Source organism: Carettochelys insculpta, chromosome 17, assembly GCF_033958435.1.
Source record: "Carettochelys insculpta isolate YL-2023 chromosome 17, ASM3395843v1, whole genome shotgun sequence".
In the NCBI taxonomy this organism is placed as follows: domain Eukaryota; kingdom Metazoa; phylum Chordata; order Testudines; family Carettochelyidae; genus Carettochelys; species Carettochelys insculpta.
This window is the reverse complement of record NC_134153.1, coordinates 14,053,991-14,075,781: the sequence shown is the minus strand read 5'-3', so window position 1 is coordinate 14,075,781 and position 21,791 is coordinate 14,053,991. Positions and strand designations below refer to the sequence as shown.

Here is a 21,791-nt window from a genome sequence, read left to right as displayed (position 1 = left end):
TAGCTAAAGCTGGGTATGAAAACTTCCCGTTTCCCTGAAATTGAGCTGCCTTCAGGAACAAAAAATTATTAAATGTAGTCACACGAAACGACATGGTTAGAACTGCTGAAGCTATGTGAGAAGTGAATCATCTGTCAAGCAGCAATTGGAACAAGGATTAACTCGATGCCTAAGGAACAAGATCTCAGATTGGAAGTATAACAAAAAACAGTGGAGAAAAGTCTGGGTTATGACGGGAAAGATAAAATGTTGGGGGGGTAGAACAGAGAAATTGGAAACAAACAAACAAACAAAAAATCCAGAGAGATGCGCTGTGAAGTTTTGCTGCTTTTCAGTTTGGGACAGATACTTTCCAGAAAGCAAAGCCGGGCGAGCAGCAGAAATTTAACAAAAATAGCCTCATTGTGGGAATTGCTGTATAAGGTTGAATTGGTTTTTTAAAATGTCTTTGTAAGTTTAAAAGCCAGGCACTGGCTACTTGCAATTTTTAAGAATCAGAATTAAAATTGTTTCCACCATTCAGAGAAAAAAAGTTTAAAATAATCTCTGTTCCATCAGACATGCTGTGACCTCCCTTGTTGTTTAAGAGTAGTTTAGTTATAATAATTCTGTCCTCCATGCACTAGCAACATGTTCCTGATGGTGTTATCACATGACATAGTAATTAATGAAAGATTAACTGTTAATTACTGAGGGCAAGCAAATAGTAGAGCTGTATTTTTTTTGTTTGTTTTTGTTTTGCAGGAATAGTTCAATCTTTAGGAGAACTGAACTGGAAAACTTCATTATAAACTGTTGATTCAAAAAATGTCTTTTTAATAGTGTTGTTTAGTTTCCATTGAAAATGCAGACTTTTCTCACTTAGCCATTTCTGATTAAAAATGTTTCAGAATATTCAGCATTGCACAATTTTTCATTCTGATTGGGATTCGGAAGCAATTTTGAAATATCAGCTTCCTGCATCAGAAAATTCCTTTTTCTAACAGTGCTACTATTACTTGCACAAATTTCAGGGAGACACACTCCTTTACCCAATCCGTAGGGCTCAAGGCGTGACCCTGTTAATTTAAACTCCTACCCTTACTGAATTCCTTGGGCTCTGGTGAAATTCCACCTGTAAGTATGCAGGATCTTTGCCACTGAAAAAGCCTTACACCATAATATTCTTATTCTCTATTTATTTACAATTACCAATAAAGCAGAATACATGCTAAGCACACAGTATCATGCTCACCAATCCTGATAAGGCAGGCAGACCTCCCCCGTTGGACAGAAAAAGTCACTATCTGCATGCTGGTTGCTGCACCTCAGGGTCTGGCAGTGCTGGTCTTGGTGGGTGAGTCCTCTCAGGTTTTTTCCTTAAGGTCTTCCTTCTTCCCTTCCTGCCTGCCTTCTTCCCTTCTCGCTTTTTCCTTCTTAGACCCCAGTTTAAGTAGTGATACTTGAGTCCTGCTTAGCTATACTTTGACCAATTATTTTAGTATAATGTTACTAACCAATCATAGCACACTGTAACAAAATTAAATAATCAATCAATCATAACCCACCACCTTAACTGATTTACACAAAGCAAAATTAATTATACCGCAGATAGGAGATACCAGATAAAGAAGGAAACCAGATAGAGATCAGACAGAAAAACAGTAGAAGAGTAACTACAATCCTCATAGAATGGTGATTCCACAACCTCAGCTATTGATAAATCATTGCTTGCCAGAGGAAATGCTATTAAATGTGTTTACTTTACCCATCTTAAGATCTGCTTTCTTTATCTGGAGATGATGGGTGGCATTACGATGTGGTCTCCCTCTTAACAGCTTGATATGACACTATTTTACTGAAATGTAGATGAAGTAATTTAGATAGTTTATTGTCCTCTCTCTTTTGTAGGGAGTGGAAGTGTGTTTTATAGATTTCTTGTCTAGTATAGGTAAAGTCTCATTTTGTGGGATCTTGTGTGGATGCCTGATTATTGATGAGAGTTTCAAGTTCAGAGAGTTCATTCTTAATCTTCTTTTGTTTGTTGTAAAGGATTTTGACCAAGTGGTTCCTCAGCATCTTAGAGAGTGTGTGGCATATATTCTCACTGTAGTTGGTGTAGTACATTGATTGTAATGGGTTTTTCACTGTCAATCCCTTGGGTACAATGTACCCTAGGGACTTGAAATGTAGATGGAATGTGAGTATGCGACCTGTAGCTTCACAGTTAATGGCTGCTGCTCTTTATTCTGTCTGCAGAAGAGCTCTAGGCCTCCCAGTACGGCTATAGAAAAGCCATATTGGTTATACTGTTGCACTACCTACTACCTGTGTGAGCCTTATTCCTGGAAACATTTGGTATATTAACAAAAAAAATTACATAAAGCCTCGCATATAGGTAGGTGTGGGTGAATAACAAACTTGGACACCATGGTGACAAGTATCAGAGAGGTAGCCGTCTGCATCTTCGAGAACAACAAGAAGTCCTGTGGCACCTTATAGACTAACAAATATTTTGAAGCATACGCTTTCGTTGGCAAAGACCTGCTTCATCAGATGAAAGCTTATGTTCCAAAATATCTGTTAGTCTATAAGGTACCACAGGACTTCTTGTTGTTCTTGGACACCACGGTGAATTGAACATTACAAATATATCAGCCACAAATGTACCAGCTCTGAACTAGCTACTTAAGAAACCAACTCTATGAACCAGCTGAATCCTTTCTCTGAACACCACTAAAACGTGGACCTTTAAACACTTTAGTGTGACTTAAGCTGCGGAACGTGCGTCCCTCGGTTAAAATACCAGTTTGCTCCCATATTACAGTGAATTTCCAATATCCTTTTACCTTAAAGAAGGAATATGTGATGAACAGGAATTGGGTAGTATCCCTCAAATCCATCCCAGTACGGTTTAAATACCCTACAACAAATAAGCCACACATTACAAAATTGCAGATGCTGCAGGACAGCTTGTTTTTTCATGAAGCTACAGACTAACATGGCTACCCTCTAAAACTGCATGTAACAGTATAGGAAAGCTAGCCACAGCACTAGCAAAATGCATAAGAAACTAGCACCTGAGAAACCATAAAAGTTTGGGCAGACTTCCAGAGTTTTAAATGCTGATTCCATTCTAGAGAAGTTCTGTCAGGCCCTACAGTCCTCCCCTTTCATGCTCTTCCCAACAGACATCTCCTCCAACCAAATGAACCAAGCGTAAACTGATGATCCAATGTCTACTCTAGCTAGGAGCCAATCTAAATATCCCCCATCACATTAGCTACCTGGTGGTTTATTCTTGGTAATGGAAATATAGTCTCCTTTTAGTCCTGTACTACTTCTTCTGTGGGTGCTGGTTCACTCTGACCCCAATCTACTAAATTAACAGTCAAAAAGGCAATACCAGAAAAGCTGCTGTGACATTTTTTTTCTTTTAAACTGGTGGTAGAGTAGCAGAAGGAAAAATGTGACCCAGCTTGGCTTAGGGTAGGGCTAGGAAGGCTCTCATGATGAAAATTTTCGACAGGTCCTTTGGTTTCATTGTAGTGGTAGTGATAGTGATAGTGATATGAAAAGGACTACATTTCCAGTGTTTTCATATTTCACTGTAGCTATTTTGTGTGGGTTGGTTTCGTGCTGGGTGGATTTAGACACTGGCTACGTCCAGATTACAGCAATTTGTTCAGATGTTTTTGTCAGAAGATATCTTCTGACCAAACTTCTGTTGACAGATCATGGCTACACACGAAAGCAGATCTCTCCGTCAATCCTGTCTGTTGACAGAAAGCAGCCGGACTGCCCAGCAGCTCTCTCAACAAAACGGCCAACCAGAAACCCAATGGCCAGGGCTGCTGTGTGTCCTGGAAGCCTCGCCTGTTGACAGAGGGCACCCCAGAACTTCCAGACCGGCTTTCTGTCAACAGATCTCTGGAATAAGACTAATCAACAAAAATAATGTATTCAGTCAATTTACTTGACAAATCACCTTGGGAATCTGGACACTCCCTGGGTTTTGTTGACAAAATCCTCTAGTGGAGACATAGCCTTTGAAGGCAATCACAGTCTAGCAACATTCTCAGACTTAATTGGGCAGATTAATTATTTTCAAGAATCAAAAAACTCTTCATTTCTCTGATAGGGTGTGTGTGTGCAGATGTCTGTTTTTAACTTGCAAGCTGGGTGGCTCTTAAACAAGTAGGTCAAGAGTTACATGTTTCCCTATGGTTTTGGAGCTTAAATGCCTGGTCATGAAGTTACACACTAAAGAGAAATAAAGTTCTGTTGTCATGTAAACTTGGGAGGGGGAAGGTGCTGCTGGAGTGGACCATTTGTCAGAGTAAGGAAGCAGACAATGACACCAGCTTTGAGCCCATGCCTTTCTACCCTGGGCAGGTCTACACTACCCCCAGAAGATTGCATATCTGCAGTCAGCTTTCTTAGCCTAGTGCAGGCACAGGCTCAGTCTTGTCCAAGGGGGTTATCCTGGGAATTATCCAAGGGAGTTATCCCTGCGCTGGGGCAATCACATCTTCAGGCATTGGACAATTGCATTTTGGCTGTGGAACTCATTCACTTCTGAAACCTGAGCGGGTCAATTCTTCCTGGCAGTGTAGATAAGCCCAAGGTAGGCAGAATTTTATTAGGTGCTCCATTTTTGTACCTGAACTTGCTGACAGTCGATACTGTGTAAATAAAAATTATTAGTTTTGATCTGAAAAATACTTTTAAAATACTTCTTCTACAGTCAATAGCAACTCCCCACTTGGGGCTAAGAAGAAACTTTGCAAAGGGGATGTGCAGCATGAGACATATGCCACAGTAAGTGCACAGCTGATACATTTCTATTATTGCAGTGCCTGAATCAGAATCAGGATCAGGTACTGCATAATCAAACAAACAAGAAAAAGACAGTCAGATTCCCCTCACACAGCACTGTAAACATTAGGAGCAGCTCAGGAACAGTGACTTCTCTTTGTAGCACCAATTAATGATAACTAGGTATATTATTGGAGGCTGTCTTTTGCGGATTCTGATAGCCTAACTTCAGCATTGGCTAGTACCTGAATTATGTAGCAATACTTGAGCCCTGTGTAAAAGCAGCCATGCTCCATTATTGCACCAGTATAGCCAAGCAAATATTTTGTTCAGCGCTTTTTCAGCCTCTTTAAAAAAAAAAAAACCAGGACCCTGATCCTGCAGACTCATTCACAGACCTACCTTTGCACACTGTTTAATGGTGTCTGAGTGAACAATAGCTAAGACAGGAATGGTACTGATTAATTTCACAGAGATGTGGTGAGCTTTCATTTTCATTTGCAGATTCACAACTGTCAGATTAATTTCTCTGCTCTGAAATTTACTTGCTAACATTACCCCTAAAATAGGTAGGGAGCTGACAGACTTGTCAGGCCTCTGGGCTAGGAGGGGGAGCTGGCTTTGTGCTGCTGGAAGGGGCAGGGTCTGAGGCAGAAGGGGCAGAACAGGCTGGGAGCAGCCAGCCCTCCAAGTCACCTGGCACAGCGCTCCAGCTGTAAGCTTTGATTCCCAGGGCTCCGGGCACCATCGCTGCTGCAGTAACTGTGGCTGTGGCCAGGGACCCCATGCCCCTCAGCAATTGCCTCCTTTGCCCCTCCTGTCTGTGGGCCTGAACATACACTTAGAATTGTCTGCTTACACAATTTGCCCTCTAGTCAAACACGTTAGCTAGACTACTTGGTATAAGAGGAAGAACAACAACAAACTGCCTGGGTCCTGAAGGTTATTACTTTGGTCCAGTAACAAACCACCAATCTGACTTCAAACAAAGTGAATGATGCTGCTCCGGCAAACCATGCCTGACCAAAGGCTGCTCTAAATATGGGATCTGGTAAAAAGGTGTAGAAGACAGGAGAGACTGTCAGTTTGCTATTTGATACACCGATGGGCCCAGTATCTGACTCAATGTCCTATGATCCTCAGAAGCTATTCATATTGTTTGAATAAATAAAGGATATTCACATTCTTGACTACCACACTTTCACAACTGGGGCATTTGCATACACACACCTGGCTCTGAGTTCACACTCCCTGGAGTGCCATTTTGTACATCCAAGAAGTGCAAGGTGCTCAATTTAACACATAGACTCTGGCTCTCAGATATTTAATGCCTCTAAAGAATCAGCCCTTCATCCAATCGGTTTTGCATGACTTAAGAATGCATCAAGTATAAATGCCAGGTCAGGTCTCTAAAACTTTCAAACATACATTTTCCACACACTCTGAGATGGGGGGAGGCACCTTCTAAAATGCAGTTTTATTCTAAAGTCAGGCCAATTTATGGATCTGGGATTCAAGTATTTTAAGGGGAGGTCTATTAAGAGTCAAATAGCTAAGAAGGATGGCAGCATAATACCTCAACCCATCAGATCTTCCTATTAGGTACTGGGGTGGGAGAAGGGAAGGTGTGGGACATTTACGAGCAGAATAGCTTCTCTCCATGTTTGTATTCTGCAGTTGGAAAGAATACTGAATGATAAACACTTTAAGCAGCTGATAAGCAAAGTAGTCTAATGGACTGGAGATGAGAATCTTACTATTAATCTGTTTAAAGCCACCATGGCTAGTATCTTTAAAAGCCAACACTGAGATTTTGTGTGCCCACCTGATAGTTTACCTTGAAGGCAGAGTAACCACAACTCCAGTTGACATCCATGGTAGCTACTCTGAAGAGAAGAGTCAGTGGTCCCCAGCTGAGTACCCAAAAGGCAGAGGCCAGGTGTCTATTACCAATGGCCGCTTTTGGAATGCTGCTCTTAGCCTCTGTGGTGTGCTTTAGCCACCTATAAAATGTCCATCTCACCATCAATAGAGCAGGACTGGTGGGAGGGTTAATTCATATTTGTTAAGTGCTAGAGGCACTCAGCTTAGTGGTGCTCTGGAAATGCCATGTTACTCTACATTTCGCACTTTAAAGAGGGAAATAGACTCTGGCACATCCCACAAAGCTGAACCCAGCTGTAACACCCTTAAGAAAACCCTGCAAGCAGTTCAGTTTTTAATAATCATTTTAATGTGATCACTGCGAGTTGACCACAGCTGTGATGGAAACGAGTCACCACACAAGTTATCTGTGCTTAAAAAACTTAAATCAGTCTTCTAGACAGTTCTCGATTGATTGATGGTTATTCAAGAACTTCTCACCATCAACAATGCTCTTGTTGGAAAGGCAGGATCACAAAGATGGCATATATTGGCGCTGTAATGGAAAACAGGAAAGCTTTTTCTGCAATTAAAACTACTTAATTTCAAAGAGAACAGCACCTAGCTGTGCACACAGACACACACGTGCACACAAACACACAAAACAAAACACAACAATTAGCATGCAAATGCCAGGAGCAGACTACAGCTTCATTGTAAAACCACAGTGTCAAAAACATATATGCTGCCTTGTAATTTTAGCCCATTAGGAATGTTACATAGTGATTAACTCCCCTACACATGAATACAGATCAGAGGATATATTTTTTCCAATGTTTTCCAAAGTTTGGGACGTGCAGATAAAATACATTGCATTGGCAAACTCTGAATTTGGCTAAGAAAGCAAAAGGTGAAACAAACATTCCAAAGTATTGTAAAATTTATTGTATAAGTATTGCAGCTTTTAGAATGACATATAATTGCCACTATTGGTTACTGTTACACAATAAGCGTTTACAACAGATTCTTGTAAATTGGCATCAGAGTACATATTCATACTAAAACAGCAAAATATAGATAAGTACTGCATTGCATGTGCTGTCAATAGTTTACATAACTTTAAACTTGAACAGAATTCAGGATACAGGACTGCCTATAACAAACTTCAAAGCCAAAGCAATGCAACTGGAAGTTTAAGAAAATATCAATACAATGAAATGTGACTATAAGGCAGGCAAATTAGGACTTTAATGCCGTCCTTCATGAGCTTCTATAATACAGCAAAAATTTGAAGCAGTTTCTGGAAAACTTTTTCTCTTTTTTTTCTTTTTTTTTTTTGTAGCTTTGTGTTGTACATAGAAAATCTGAGCTGACAGAAGAGAATAAAAATTCATTCTGTTCTTGACTAACATTATTTATGCCACACATCTGGATTTAGTTTTTTTCAACCCTTAATAAAAACGTTGGGCTCTTTTTTATTTTTCAGTACAGCAGTTAGTGCAATTTCATAAATTCATATGCATACTAAAGGGGTCATTTCCCAAGAGAGCAATCAGTTTTCCTTACTCCCCCCCACTTAAGATTGAATACATTTTAAAATACTTAAGGAAACAATGCACTAGATTAGTAAAGCTGATATTCCAACTGTTGAAATCAAGGGTTGTGAAGGGAACTTAGTTTTAGCAGTGTTAGAACCAAATAAAACCCATTCTTCCTTGCCATCCTGATTTAAAAATCCTCGTTCACATTGCAGTTCACTAAGTTTTGGTGGCACTTTAACGAAGAATGCTGTTTGCCCTACTATAAGATACAAACAAAAAAAAGGTAATATGACTTTAAAGCTAACATGCCAAACTTCTAGCAAAATAGGCAGACTGGGACAAGAGGTTGCTAAGCATAAGCAGTCTTGTTTCTTTCTGCTTTTGCTAAATAAAAATAATCAGTACAAAGGGTGCTCCATAAAGGGCTTCAAAACTCTCTCTCACTCTTATTGACATCAACAGTGAGTCTTCCATTGACTTCTGTAGTGTAGGACCATAATCAAGTTCAAGTACAATTCTCATCTGCAGAAAGGCAGGGAGAAACCAAGGGCAAGGATACATCAGCTGTTGTGCATGCAGCTGGTTTTCAGTAACTTGCTGATAATATGGGATATCAGTATTCAGCAGAAATAGACCATGGGCTGATAAAATTAGACCCTAACACCCTGGTAGGATTTTGGGGTTGGTTTGTGCATCATCTTGAATATTTGGGTAACAAATAGATTATACAAAGGAGAAAGAGGACTTAGGGGAAAAATGACTGGGGTGAAATACTGGCTCCGGTGAACTCAACTGCAGTTTTGTTGTTGACTACAGAGGAGCTCAGATTTCACCTTTAAGGGTTTAGTGCTCTTGCGAATATAGATTGGCAGGGATCTATGGTTCCCCTTCCATGTATGCCCATATAAAAATCCCTGTTAATGGAAGTTAAAGACATCTTGCTGAAAGAAAAGCTAGACCCTTTTAGTTTTTATGCAATATATAGACTGAACAACGAATTCCTTTTCATTGAAAATCCCATGTTTTCAACCTTCTTGTGTGCAAGAAAAACAAATGAAAATGCTCTTCCTGGGAACTGGTTGCGGTGAGAGACAGGGATGGAAAAGTAGGCATCTTTCTTTAAAAACAAAGTTAAAAATTGGATTTTCTGAATTTTGACCAATACTAATTACAGTATTCATTTTCAAATCCTCTCCCACCAAGCCCCCATTAGACAGTGCCTTCATGACAGCCAGAGATCTTTCTGTTAGATTTTATAGTTTTCTTGGGCACTATAACTTCCCTCCCACAATGAAAAATAGTTCAATTACTTAACAACCTCGAGTCTGCAAAACTCTTCCATTGCAAAATGCTTCCATATTTACTGTACAGTTTTAGATGTGATGCATGTTCCACCCAAAACCTGCTGAGGTAACCATTTTTGTAGCAAACAAACTAGTTAGACTACAGAACAAACAAACAAACAAACAAAAAAAAAAAAGAAAAACCAACAATACTATTCACGCATTTTGGCTCAAGAGGGCAGTAGATATTATATTTCAGTTTGTCTTTTGGTTGGTATCTCATTTACAATATCCACCACAGTTTCCTACCCACTGGAGTAGGACATGTGCATAAATGTATTCAAGTTACCTTGCAAACAGTTCATGAAAACAATGGCAGAAAGGGAGCACCTTACATGGCTAGGCACATCAAACTTGATCTAGTGGGTGAAAGGGAGCATTTGAAGAAGCAGTACCCCTTTTAAATACATAACGAGAAAATTTAATGCAAGGATCTGAAGCTTAGGAGACTTGATCCTGGTAACTCATGGTACAAGCAAAGATTTGTTTCTCCCTCTTGAAAGAGCAAGTTACTGTCTCTTTAATAAGGCACTAAATAGACATGTTACATAAAGGAAAGATAAATCGTAAAAACTTGTATAAATTCATCAGTTGTGTACCTTTCATGACAAACTAGATTTATTCCTTTGCATGACTTTATTTGTTTTTTGTTTTCTTGTTTTGGAGGTCAACAAAATTTAGGTGATGTGACTTGTAACGATATGAAGATTACAAAAAGCTGTGGAAAAGCAGGCATTGATACTGCAAAGGTACAGGACTATTACAAGGCAAATACAAAACCAAAAGAAACCCCAAAAAACAAAACAAAAGCCTCACAAGCAAAACAAAGTAATGATCCAACTTCAAGTTCATCTATTCATTATCTTCTTTAAAATATATATAAATATTGTTCAAATGGTCAGAACTTCAAAACTGTTCTCATGGTTTGTTTTTTTCAAGTAATAGAAAAGTTGCTTAACAATAGTTTATAGTTATTGCCTTGATATCTTTCATTTATGTTACTCTACTAGTTAGCATCTTGCAGAAAATGAAGTTACATCTCTTTGTAAAATCTTCACTCTTTGAGGTTCCCCCATCTGACCCTTCCTCGCATTTGTAGATACCCTCTCACAGCAATGGAGAAGGGTAGCCCAGCTAATAATATTTGCACACAAGATAGAGAGAACAGTTATTCCCTTACATGTTTTCTCTCTCTCATATTTCACTCTGTTACATTATAAATTTACCACAAGGGTAAAATGTCTATCATATCTACACAATAGAAAAATGTAAACAATAGCATAGTAAGACAAAATGCTTATGAAACAAAGATAAATTAAAAACATCCAATGATTTTGAGGAGGTGCTTGGCAGGGGTGGAACCTTGATGCTAGGGGACAAGGGCTGGTGCTTGTTTTGAATGAAGAAATATTCCGAAGTAGTAAAAGGTTTTGCTTCTAAAGCAGTAAGCATTGTTTTGTTAGCCTTTATTTAATACATCACAGGAGCAGATTCATTTCCATCTATTGTTTTTAATCCCTCTTTCTCTAGCATAATAAAAAACAACCACCATCAGAGGCAGTGTACAAGGACTGCGGATATTTATGCAATACAGTTGCACTCTTTTTTTATTCAGAATAAAAGTTTTCCCGTTTAACACTGTATGAAAATGACATGAACAAGCTACAGATTGTTCAGCTTTTTCAATGTCCCATTTAAACCTATCTAAAAAGCCAGACTTCAGTTGTTATCATGTACTTACATTAACCTCTATAACCAACAACTTCCTCTCAAAACGGGGCCCTTCTGTTTAATATTTAAAAGGAAAAAAACCCCTTTGTCTCCTTCAGACTGAAGTCTTCTCCCCCCCACCCCCTGCTCCTCTAAGAGAATTAAAAAAAAAAATTGCTTCTGCTAAGTTGTTTTTAATTCACAGAAGTGCTGAGAGCTTCTTTTGTTCAAGTCCAACAATCCTAACTGGTAACATACATGCAAACACACAAACTCCTCTTGTTCTACAGGGAATGTATACAGCAGTGACTACCATTCAACTATGCAGTAGCAAAACTGTATTATATGGGTAACACTTGGGTGACCATGGAAATTTAAAGATTTGCATAAGATGCAGTCTCTCTTGCAATGTTCCTTCCAAGCCAGTCTCTTTAACTTTAGGATTTTCCACCCCATTCCAGCTAGTTTGTTCTTCATTTTGAAATGTATCCCTTAACAGTTTTCTGGTATACACGATAGAGGCTTTGACCAACACAAGCACTGACATATTTATATTAAAAAATAGTGCAAAATTTCAACATTTATATAAATAACTCTAAACCCCTGCTTTTGATTTTTTCTGTTTTTTTTGTTTTGTTTTTGTTTTTTTTAAATGTAATACATCCTTTTTGAGTTGGCACTCAAAAATTGCCATTTTTTCTCCTAGTTCAGAAAACAATGAAATTTTTTTTAAACTAGGCCTTTTCTAATACAAAAATACTCCTGCTCCGCACACATACAGTTTCTCTTATTTTAATATATATTTATATATATATATTGCAGATCTTTAAACAAAATGGTTTTGTGCAAATTTTTTCTTTAAAGTTAAGTGAAATTAAAAAAAAGCATCCACGCGCATAGCTCAACTAGAAAACAACAGCAACAACAACAACAACAACAACCAACAACAGCAACAGCAACAAAAAAATGAAGGACTACGGTTGATTTTTTTTTTAAACCTTTTTAAACTTCTAGATGCAGCTCAAAGAAATGTTTTTGCAAGCTTTCTTGGCTTGTGCATTCAGACCAGACATAACAAGTAAATATTATACACAGAGCTCTGGGGAAGGGCTTTTTATTTATTTATTTATTTATTTTTTGCTCATCCTCCCCAACTCTTTTTTTTTTTTTCTTTTAATGCGAAGTGCAGAGTGTTCTTACTTTTGTGTTTGATCTCTTTTTTAAAAGGGGTGACCTTTTTGTTTCTCTTTATCCTTGTTCCATGCATTTGTGCTCTCAAGGCTATTGATTTGCGAATGGTGGAGTCTATTGCCCTCCATTATAGAGGGCAAGCCATTGTTGCTCTGCTGGTGCTGGAAAAACGTAGATCCTGGATAGTGACCTATCACCTCACTGTAGGTTGGCGGTGGTCCTTCCATTCTCCCATTGCTTCCGTAGCAGGTTGCGCTGATGCCAGAGTTACTGCTGGGTGGGCAAGGCCCTCCGAACACTGAGTTATCTATTAAGTCACTGTCAAAGATGGTTCTATTGGGAGGAGCCCGGACTGATTCTCTGTTTAGTTCCATTTGTTGCTCTGGATCTCGGAGCTGTAGCGTGCAGGGCCCCTGGTAAGGGGGTGGCTCCTCCCCATCGGACAGTGAGATGGTGGGGGGAAGATCAATCTCATGTTGCATGTAGGGGTACGTTGGCTGGAATCTATTAAAACGGTCCCTCTGCAAAAAGGATGGAACTGCTAGTCTGTCTGTGGGTCTTGGCGTGTAAATTTGCTGCTGAAGACAAGGGAGAGAGAGAGAGAGCATGAGTTTGGGGACATTTCAGCCTGTATGCAAACAGACCAGGTTATTAGGCAGTGCCAGCCTCGTCCTCACCTCTGTTACTCCACTTCCTGACACTGTGCTTTCTGAAGGCCACAGACTTCCTTCCTACAGTGGAAAGAATATGAGGAGAATTGAGAATTATTCCTGTCCAGCTAGCATTTAAACTGCCAAATATTTTCAAAGGAATTCTATCAAGTTATATTCTGGGCCAGAACATCACCTGGTGTAAATTGATGTAGCTGTAATCAACAAAGCCATATAATTTACAAGGATAAAGTAGGTATATAGTCTTAGGTCTCAAAAATAGTCAATATTCTCACCTGCATTATTAAGAGCATTAGATTATTAGCACAGAAAGAACTCTCAAAATCTTATTCTCATCATTTATGCCTTCCAGTTTTGTTTTTTTTTTTAAATTTCATTTACAGGTTGGATTGGACAGTGAAAAACAACCAGCGTGACTCCTTCACAGCCACACACAAAAGCCAATTGGAAGAGTGCTCCGCTGTGTTGACAGAGCGGCTGAACTGCTCAGTTGCTCTCTTGACAAAACAGGAACCCGGAAGCACAGCCGACAGGGCTCCCCATTGTTATGGATACCCCGTCTCTCGAGAGAAGGCCCCGCATAGCAGCCACACAGCTTTTTTTGTAGACAGAATCTGTTGACAGCGGCATTGTGCCTCAAAGCTCTGAGGCAGAATGCGCTGGCAAAAGAGCTGTGTTTTGTCCAGATACTGTTGACAAAATGCATTTTGGGTGTGCACGCTCCACAAGTTATGGTGGCAAAACTTGCTAGTGTAACCGTAGCCTGATTGTTTAGTCTATTCAATAGTATGTGGCTTCCTTTGCCTATGGGAACTGATGTTCTGTAAGGATATTTTATGGTGAAAATCTCTTTAAACACCTAAGCCACAGGGAGCACTTGTGCCCATCACAGATCAAAAGTCTGCCTGGAACCAAAACACTCCTTCCCTCACCCCCCACAAAAAAAAGAGGAGAGAACTCAAAACAATTAATATCAAATAAATTTGGAATCTTTGGAAACATCCACTGAAATCGATATCCTAATTTAAATCAGTTAAGGATTTGGCTCTATAACCAAATGCATTCCTCTCAAAAGGTGGCTTGGGATTATGGTGTACGGCACAGGCAAAACAATGCAACAGAAGAGATACGGAGAGATGTGAGGGACACTTATGATGCACTCAGAAGTGAACAGAGAGCCACAGTATGGCTTAGACACATTAGGGTCACTGTAGCTGTCGGTGCTGATTAAAACTTTGCTGGCTTTGTGGTATGCTTGTTTGTTCCCTCAATTAAAAGGAATCTGAACCAATTGGGCAGTGGAGGGAATCACTTTGAAACAGTTAAGTGTTTACTTTTCAATGTCCTCATGGCAAACTTCCTGAGCGGCTATTGCCTCACTGCCTTATGCTAGATGTTTTATATTTAACTTAGCAGTGGGCAGTGCCATTGCAATATCCCATCTGCTTTTCCATTTCCCCTGCAGTGATGTCAGCCTGTTTCCATACAGGCGGCTGCTATGCAGCATGAAGGACAGCACTCTCACCAAGGCAGAGGGGACAACGCTATGCCACTAGGTAGGATTTTTGACTTTGCTCTGAATAAGGCAGCTCTTAAAAAGGGAGGTGAAATGTAGTTAAGTGAATTAAGTTACTTTCAAAGTTTCCCTCCACCTGGACTCCTCACCTCCCAATTCCCAACAGCGGGACTGCCAGAGGTGGGGGCTTGGAAGTGAGGACAAAGGGGGTAGCTGTCCTAGGCTCCAGCAATTTAAAAAGCTCCATGGCTTCCAGCCACCACTGCTGCTACAGGGCTGGAGCCCTGCATCCTTTAAATCACTGCCAGAGCCATGCATGGCATGCTGTAGTTGTCCTGAAGGGCCATGCCCCGCCACTCAGTGGCCCGCCCAGTGCAGGAGCATGGAGCCAGGTCCCTCCCACCTTGCCCAGTGGCCCATCAAGTCTCTCTGCAGCCATGCCCTACAGTGTTCAGACATTAGGCTCTTTGGGTCAGGGACAGTCTTTTTGTTTGTTGTTGTTGTCTCAGTTACTTTACAATGGGGTCCATGACCAGAGCTGCCAGGTGCTATCAGCACACAGAAAATAAACACACGTGGATGGCGCCCAAGAGGAACTAGCACAGTAGAAGGAACATTTGAATGGAACAACCAGAAATCTAAGCAGTGAATGAGCAGGAGCTGCAAAGTTCAGTTCCAGAGCAAAAATCTGAAGTGGTCTGATCTTGGCTTTTGATTCTAATTAATTCTGTTTAGGCTGTTTTAGGGCTTGATCCTGCAAACAACTGAGCTAACCAAATGAAGTTAAGGATATGCTTAACTGTTGCAGGACTGGGGCCTTGGACAGAATCCATCACTATGGTGTCCGAGTAGCAGCTTGCATACACTGTTCCCTGAAAGCTGGGTGCTTGGGTGGCCACCCAGGAGAGCTCCAAGTGCCGCCCAGTTTATTAGCAGAGCGCTCAGTCTCCCACAGCTGGCAACATGTGTTTCTACTGGTGGTGCAGATGTGCACATGCCTGGTGCACATAATTTATTCTGCACATGGATGGAAAAAATTAGAGGGAACCCTGCTTATGTCTCTTCTTTTAATATAAGTGAAGCAAATAATAAGTGGATCAGGAGCAGCTGCCAGAGGTGTGCAAAGTTTTTTTAGGATAAAATATTAATCATAGTTCACGTTCTTTTTTCAAAAATTTCTGTCGCTTGGACCATGCGCGTGCGATAATGCCAATCCCAGAATCACGAGGAAGGTTAATCCCCCTTTCCACCACTACCACCAAAATCAAAATAAAAAAAAAAAATCACACCAACCATGAGATTGGCTTAGGATAATCAGATTTTCAAAATACTACATTGGGAGTTCTTATTATTTGCCTTCTAGCTTTTGAGCTTGCACAGCTCATGAGTTTCCAAGCTTATCTCTGCAAGCATGATGGCTTATAAACCTTCTTTTTGTTTTTTAAAAAGCTGAGATTCTGGTGTCTGCACATGACTTCACAGTCCAGGGCTTACCGGAAAAAAAAAAGGCACGGCTGGCCATATAACTGTAACTAAAAGTTGTGTATTTAAGAATTCTATCCATCTACTTACAGAGTCTTTTTGTTCGTTGCTGTGTCTCAGTTACTTTACAATATGGTCACTATACTATAGGAGACCCTTCCCTCTAAAAGCAAATGACATAGCAATCGTGAAGCTTTTTGGGAGCTACAAACGTGCTTGGAGAAGGATTTCTGACTCAATTTCCTTTTCTAGGGAATCAGTAGGCGTAGAAGAGGGTGTCAGTGTTGTGAGTGTTATTTTTATGGCGGAAATGATTCTTTCGCAGGAAAGGTTTTACAGCGTTTTCTAGAGATACTCAGATTCTAGGCTTTGGAGACATGAAGGTGTCTGTGGCTGGCAGAGAAGTCAACAGAGCAACAGGGTGCCAGCAGTGATCACATTAAAAACTTCTGTGGGAAATCTGTAAGGCTGTCTTCTTTTAATTGCAATTAAGAAAAGACAGGATGGACTCTAAATTCAAATCTTAAAAACCACCCCTCTCTCAAACTTATTGCAAGCAATAGGCCACTTGAGTTCTTCAATAGATGGAAAGTGCATAGCTCCAAGGGCTTCTCTGGGCATGAAAAAGTTTGTCTCTAAAAATCCTTCAGTCCAAGTGGCTTGGCAAACTATTGTCTAGTTCAATACAGGGAATGGGCAGAGCTGAAAGGCAGCAATTGATGTTGGAACATTATTTTCTACAGGAAAAAAAAATCACACTGTGCTGAATCTTAAATGAGCCACTTTTAAAATCTTTATTATGATTGATCCCGGTGTAATGAGCTTCCTGTTTAGCACACTAGGGGGCTTTTCTGTCCTTACAGGAATGCTCACAGCAGGCCAGTAACTAAAGTAATGTGTGGCTGTGAGTTAATTACACTGTATGGGGTGTGGGGGGGTGAAGCTTTCCTCTAGAGGGGCGGGGAGGAAGGAAACCAAGACATGATTCATAATTAAAAATAAAAGATAATGTAGCTTTTTGATCTATGGAGCTAATTTGTGTTACAGAAGTATTCCTTTGGTGGTAAACACCAACAGCCTCTGAAAGTACTATACACAATGCAAGCAGTACTAAAGTGGTATAGTGTAAACCAACCAGGATGTTATCTTGGGTTTGCACTGCTGCCCTTCTCCCTCAAACCCTTCTCTCCCCACAAGAGGTTCCACTTCCAGACAGCCCTCAAAGACCGTAGAGATTTGGACCAACTTTCTATCTTCTGGGATGTGTCTGCAGCTGCCTCTAGGCATAACACAACGATCAATCAGAACCTTGCACCCCTCAGCCCATAAGCCTCTCAATGCAGGTTGGGCCATCAACAGCAGGCACCTGAGTGCAGAGACAGAGTCTGAGGGCTTGCAACACCCGTAAGCTACATCTACACTAGAGAGTTTTGTTGACAAAACTTGCGGAGCATGCACAGGAAAAATGCACTCTGTTGACAGAACTCGGAACTTTGGTCAACAGCCTTCTGCTTCTCCTCCATGAGGAAAAATGCCTTTCTCAGCTGAATCTATCAACAAAAAAGCCACATAGATGCTGTTAACAGCCAGGGCTTCTAGGTCACTGGGCAGCCCTATCTGCTCTGCTTCCCACTGGCCATTTTGTGGAGAGTGGCTGAGCAGTCTGGCTGCTCTCTGTCGCCAGAGCGATCCACTTTCATGTGTGGCCACGATATGTGGACAGAAGTTTTGTCAGACGACATCTTCTGACAGTAACTTCTGTCAACATATCACTGTAGTGTAGATGTAGCCTTGGAGGCCTAGCTTCTATCAGAGGCCATTACAGGTGAGCTTTTGCTGCAGAGCTCTCTTCATGCCTGTCAGGTGAACATCTGTAATATAAGTACACATTTATATAAAAGACAGAATTAGTTATGATTAAAAAACCTACAGATCTCATATGAAGGCACCCAGACCCCAACTGGGAGCAGAAGGATGCTTTCCTGATGCTCTTGTTATTGTCCATGATGGGCTGTGTTAAGCTCCTAAAGTATTTAGGAAGAGCCAGTCATAGAGCCATTACACCAGATCAGATGAAAACCTGGTCTGATCTATCTTGAGAAATCGGTATGTCGCTTGCTGTTGGGTGGGAATCTTGCAAGAACAGCTTTTCTCCTGAACTTGCAGCTCTTGTCTACTGTTGGCTAGACTGAAAGCATCACAAAAAAGATCCTCTCTTTTGGTATTTTGTTACTGGCAGAAACGAGATGCACAAGAATTTTGAAAGAATGGCAACAAAGGTTTCTGAGATGAACCCCCGGGATTTGGTTTCAGGTTTGAATGTCAGCTCTCATCCCTGGCTTGCTCACTCCAAACAGACAGATAAAATAATGTATTAGGTGATGAGCTTTCGTGGGACAGACCCACTTCTTCAGATCATAGCCATACCAGAACAGACTCAATATTTAAGGCACAGAGAACCAAAATAATTCTGTTAAAGACCTGAAAGTCTCTGTTTTACTGAAGAGGAATTTTCACAGCAGTTTGGAAAGAGAGGCTGCTGAACTCTCTTTTATATTCAAATCCGACACATTAACATGTGGCTAGAACTTGGATAGCAATTTTCTAGCTCATTATAGCGGTTCTTTTACATACTTTGCTTCATCTGATTCTTGACTCCCCCGCTCCCCCTTCTGGCCCTCTGCTCTCTGATTTGGTCACCTTGATAATATTTTTCTGATTTGTCAACCTTGATTACTATTTTTGGTTCGCTGTGCCTTAAATATTGAGCCTGTTCTGTTATGGCTATGGTCTGAAGAAGTGGGTCTGTCCCACGAAAGCTCATCACCTAATAAATTATTCTGTTAGTCTTTAAAGTGCTACTGGACTGCTTTTTTGTTTTGGTAGTATATAGACTAGGACGGCTATCTCTCTGTTACTATTCAAACAGACAGATGTTTTTGTAAAACACCTCCTCTGCAAGTCACTATCACATAAATACTGTTAAAAGAGAAAAGGCTCCAAAATCTGATGAAGTGGGTCTTACCCATGAAAGCTCGGAACCTAATTGTTAGTCTTTAAGGTGCTACAAGACTTCTTGTTTTTTTGTGAAGCAACGAAATAACATGGCTACCCCTCTGAAACTTGTTAAAGAGTTCATCTTGCTCATTACCTAATACATAACTTTGTTAGTCTTTAGGGTGCTACAGGACTGCTTGTTTTTTTGTGAAGCTACAGACTAACACAGCTACCTCTTTGAGACGGCTTCAACAACAATTTATCACTTCAATGCTTAGAGGTACCTTCCACTAAAACGAAATACAGGGTCCTGTAACTAAACTGCATGATTTCACAGTTGTGGGTGTCCCTCACTTTGGCAAGAAGCCCTTGACAAGGGACCTCAGCACCCTCTGAGCACTTCATGCCACGGTTAGACAGAATCTGTGGAATGGGGGTGGTTTGCCTTCTTCTGTCCATTACATTAATACTGGATAGCACCACCAAAAGCCCAGTTAATATAGGCTTTGGGCACTTCAATAAGTTTCCTAGGGTGGACTCGCTAGAACTCACTCACCCTTTCGATTGACAAGTTTTCTGTTTTTAAAGGGATCAGCTTTATTGGGGTCTCGTATTGTAGGAAGCCCAAGATGCCTGGGAATGGTGCACCATTCATAACACACTAAACATGTGCTGGGACAGTAGAAATCTATGAATTGGGAAAAATGTGAGTTGCATTTTGTACAGATTTGAGGACATTCTAATTTTTATTTTCTGCCTACAGAAACTCCTGAATAGTTTCAAATGGATGAAATGTTCCTCCTCTCTTCAAGTGCCAGACTGCTGAAGAGGGCTGCCATGTACTGCCTTCTACACCTGTGGCAGTTTGAGAGATTGTTAAAAAGCTTTGGGATCCCTTGGGATGCAAGGCTTTACACGAACACAAGTTACTGCTGTACTAAATGGTAGATCAAGCAAAATGGAATGGAAATCACATACTCAGCCACCAAAAAAAAAGGATTGTGGGTTTTTTTCTATGTAAGTTCTTATAATGTGTTTATCACCATAATACCTGAACATCTTCCTCTTGTGCAATAAGCAGCATGACTAGTATCTGTCATGATATTGGAATGGATTTTGATTAATTTGTGTCAACACTACAATTAAAAGATTTTTATTTCCTCTTTGTTCAAAAGAAGCAGGAAGCTTAGATTGTGCCATGAACTTTACAGGTATTATTGTAGGGCAAATTTTCTTTGTTAGACTGAACGTGTTTTCTGTGCTGTACACTACAGCAATGAGACAAAAAATCACTGCATTTCTAGTTGCAATAGGGGTAATAATGCAGCTTTTAGGCCACTACTATAGAATACCCTAGTAAATAGTAACAGAGAGATAGACGTGTTAAAGCAAAAAAGCAGTCAAGTAGAACCTTAAAGACTAACAAAATAATTTATTAGGTGAGCTTTCGTGGGACAGACCCACTTCTTCAGACCAAAGCCAGACCAGAACAGTGGCTATGGTCTGAAGAAGTGGGTCTGTCCCACGAAAGCTCACCTAATAAATTATTTTGTTAGTCTTTAAGGTGCTACTTGACTGCTTTTTTGTTTGATAGTATATAGACTAGCATAGCTCCCTCTCTGTTACTATAGCCATTTTAGTTTATATTCTATCAAAATAAAAAAGCAGTCTAGTAGCACTTTAAAGACTAACAAAATAATTTATTGGGTGATGAGCTTCTGTGGGATAGACCCTCTTCTTCAGATCATAGCCATACCAGAACAGACTCACTATCTAAGGCACAGAATAAATACAGTATGATATTTGCACTCTCACCTTGAAATAAAAGTGTAGTTTAGGATTCTCTAGCTAATGCAACACCCAAAGGATCACTGCATTTTAGGGTTATGCAAATCAATAATATGAATCCCATCTAACTGCTGTTTTCAGAGTCAGGGGCTAGAATACTCTTACTGCTGTGCTGTGGTTCCCCCTGAGTTAACATCACAACCACACGTCTGGAGTAGCAGAACAGAACAAGGCTATGATACATGCCCTCATGCAAGGCGCCCAACTTCAGACATGTGGAGGTTTTGTTCTCAAGACAAAGAATGGGAACCGGAAGTTTCTAACCAAAATTTTGCAAGAGCACAACGGCCTGAAAGATTTAGCTATTTGTTGGGTGCTTGCCATAGGGTTCTAAATGGCACAAGCCCCTTACAAGATTGGCAAATGCAATCAAACTGGACTCCTTCCACCTTTAACTTTTCACCAGCTTCTTATCATCTGGACAGCAATGCACACACAGAAATGGGGAGAGTTACTTACTGAAGATAGATTCTCATCTCTCCTTCTCCCTTGACTGTGCCGGTTGATGAAGGATCGTGCAGAGAGTTTGTAGTGGTTCAGCAGACATGTGATAACTACCACCATCACCATCATCACCACCACAATTATGATTATCTGGACAAACTCCAACTCCGCTGCAAGAGATGCAGACATGCATTTTGAGCCATCTTAGTAAGCAGCACCAAACAAACACAGTACCAAAAATCCTAGAGCGAGTTTGGCCATAAAAGTAGTGGAGCCGCGCAGCTGACCTGTTTCCATGGATATTTCAAGCTCTTGGATGCAGGCAGTGGTGCCGATAGTTGCCACAGGCCCAGGGGCTAGGAGGGAGGGGGCCCGGGTTCCCTGGCCT

The 21,791-nt window shown here is 40.6% G+C and overlaps 1 protein-coding gene across 4 annotated transcripts in view; it reads right to left on the bottom strand.

Annotated features, from left to right (window-relative positions):
- Window positions 1–7,582: 7,582 nt before the first annotated feature.
- Window positions 7,583–21,791, bottom strand: part of PMEPA1 (prostate transmembrane protein, androgen induced 1) — an 84,378-nt gene continuing 70,169 nt past the window's right edge. The window contains exons 2-4 of one of the 4 annotated variants that reach the window (XM_075011786.1): window positions 21,419–21,573; window positions 13,123–13,176; window positions 7,583–13,023 (exon numbers count right to left, since the gene is read on the bottom strand). In XM_075011786.1, coding sequence (XP_074867887.1) covers window positions 12,475–13,023; window positions 13,123–13,176; window positions 21,419–21,573 — 758 coding nt within the window. In that variant the 3' untranslated portion in view covers window positions 7,583–12,474. The remainder of the gene's footprint in view (window positions 13,024–13,122; window positions 13,177–21,418; window positions 21,574–21,791) is intronic. The other 3 variants (XM_075011787.1, XM_075011788.1, XM_075011789.1) reach the window with 3 other exon arrangements.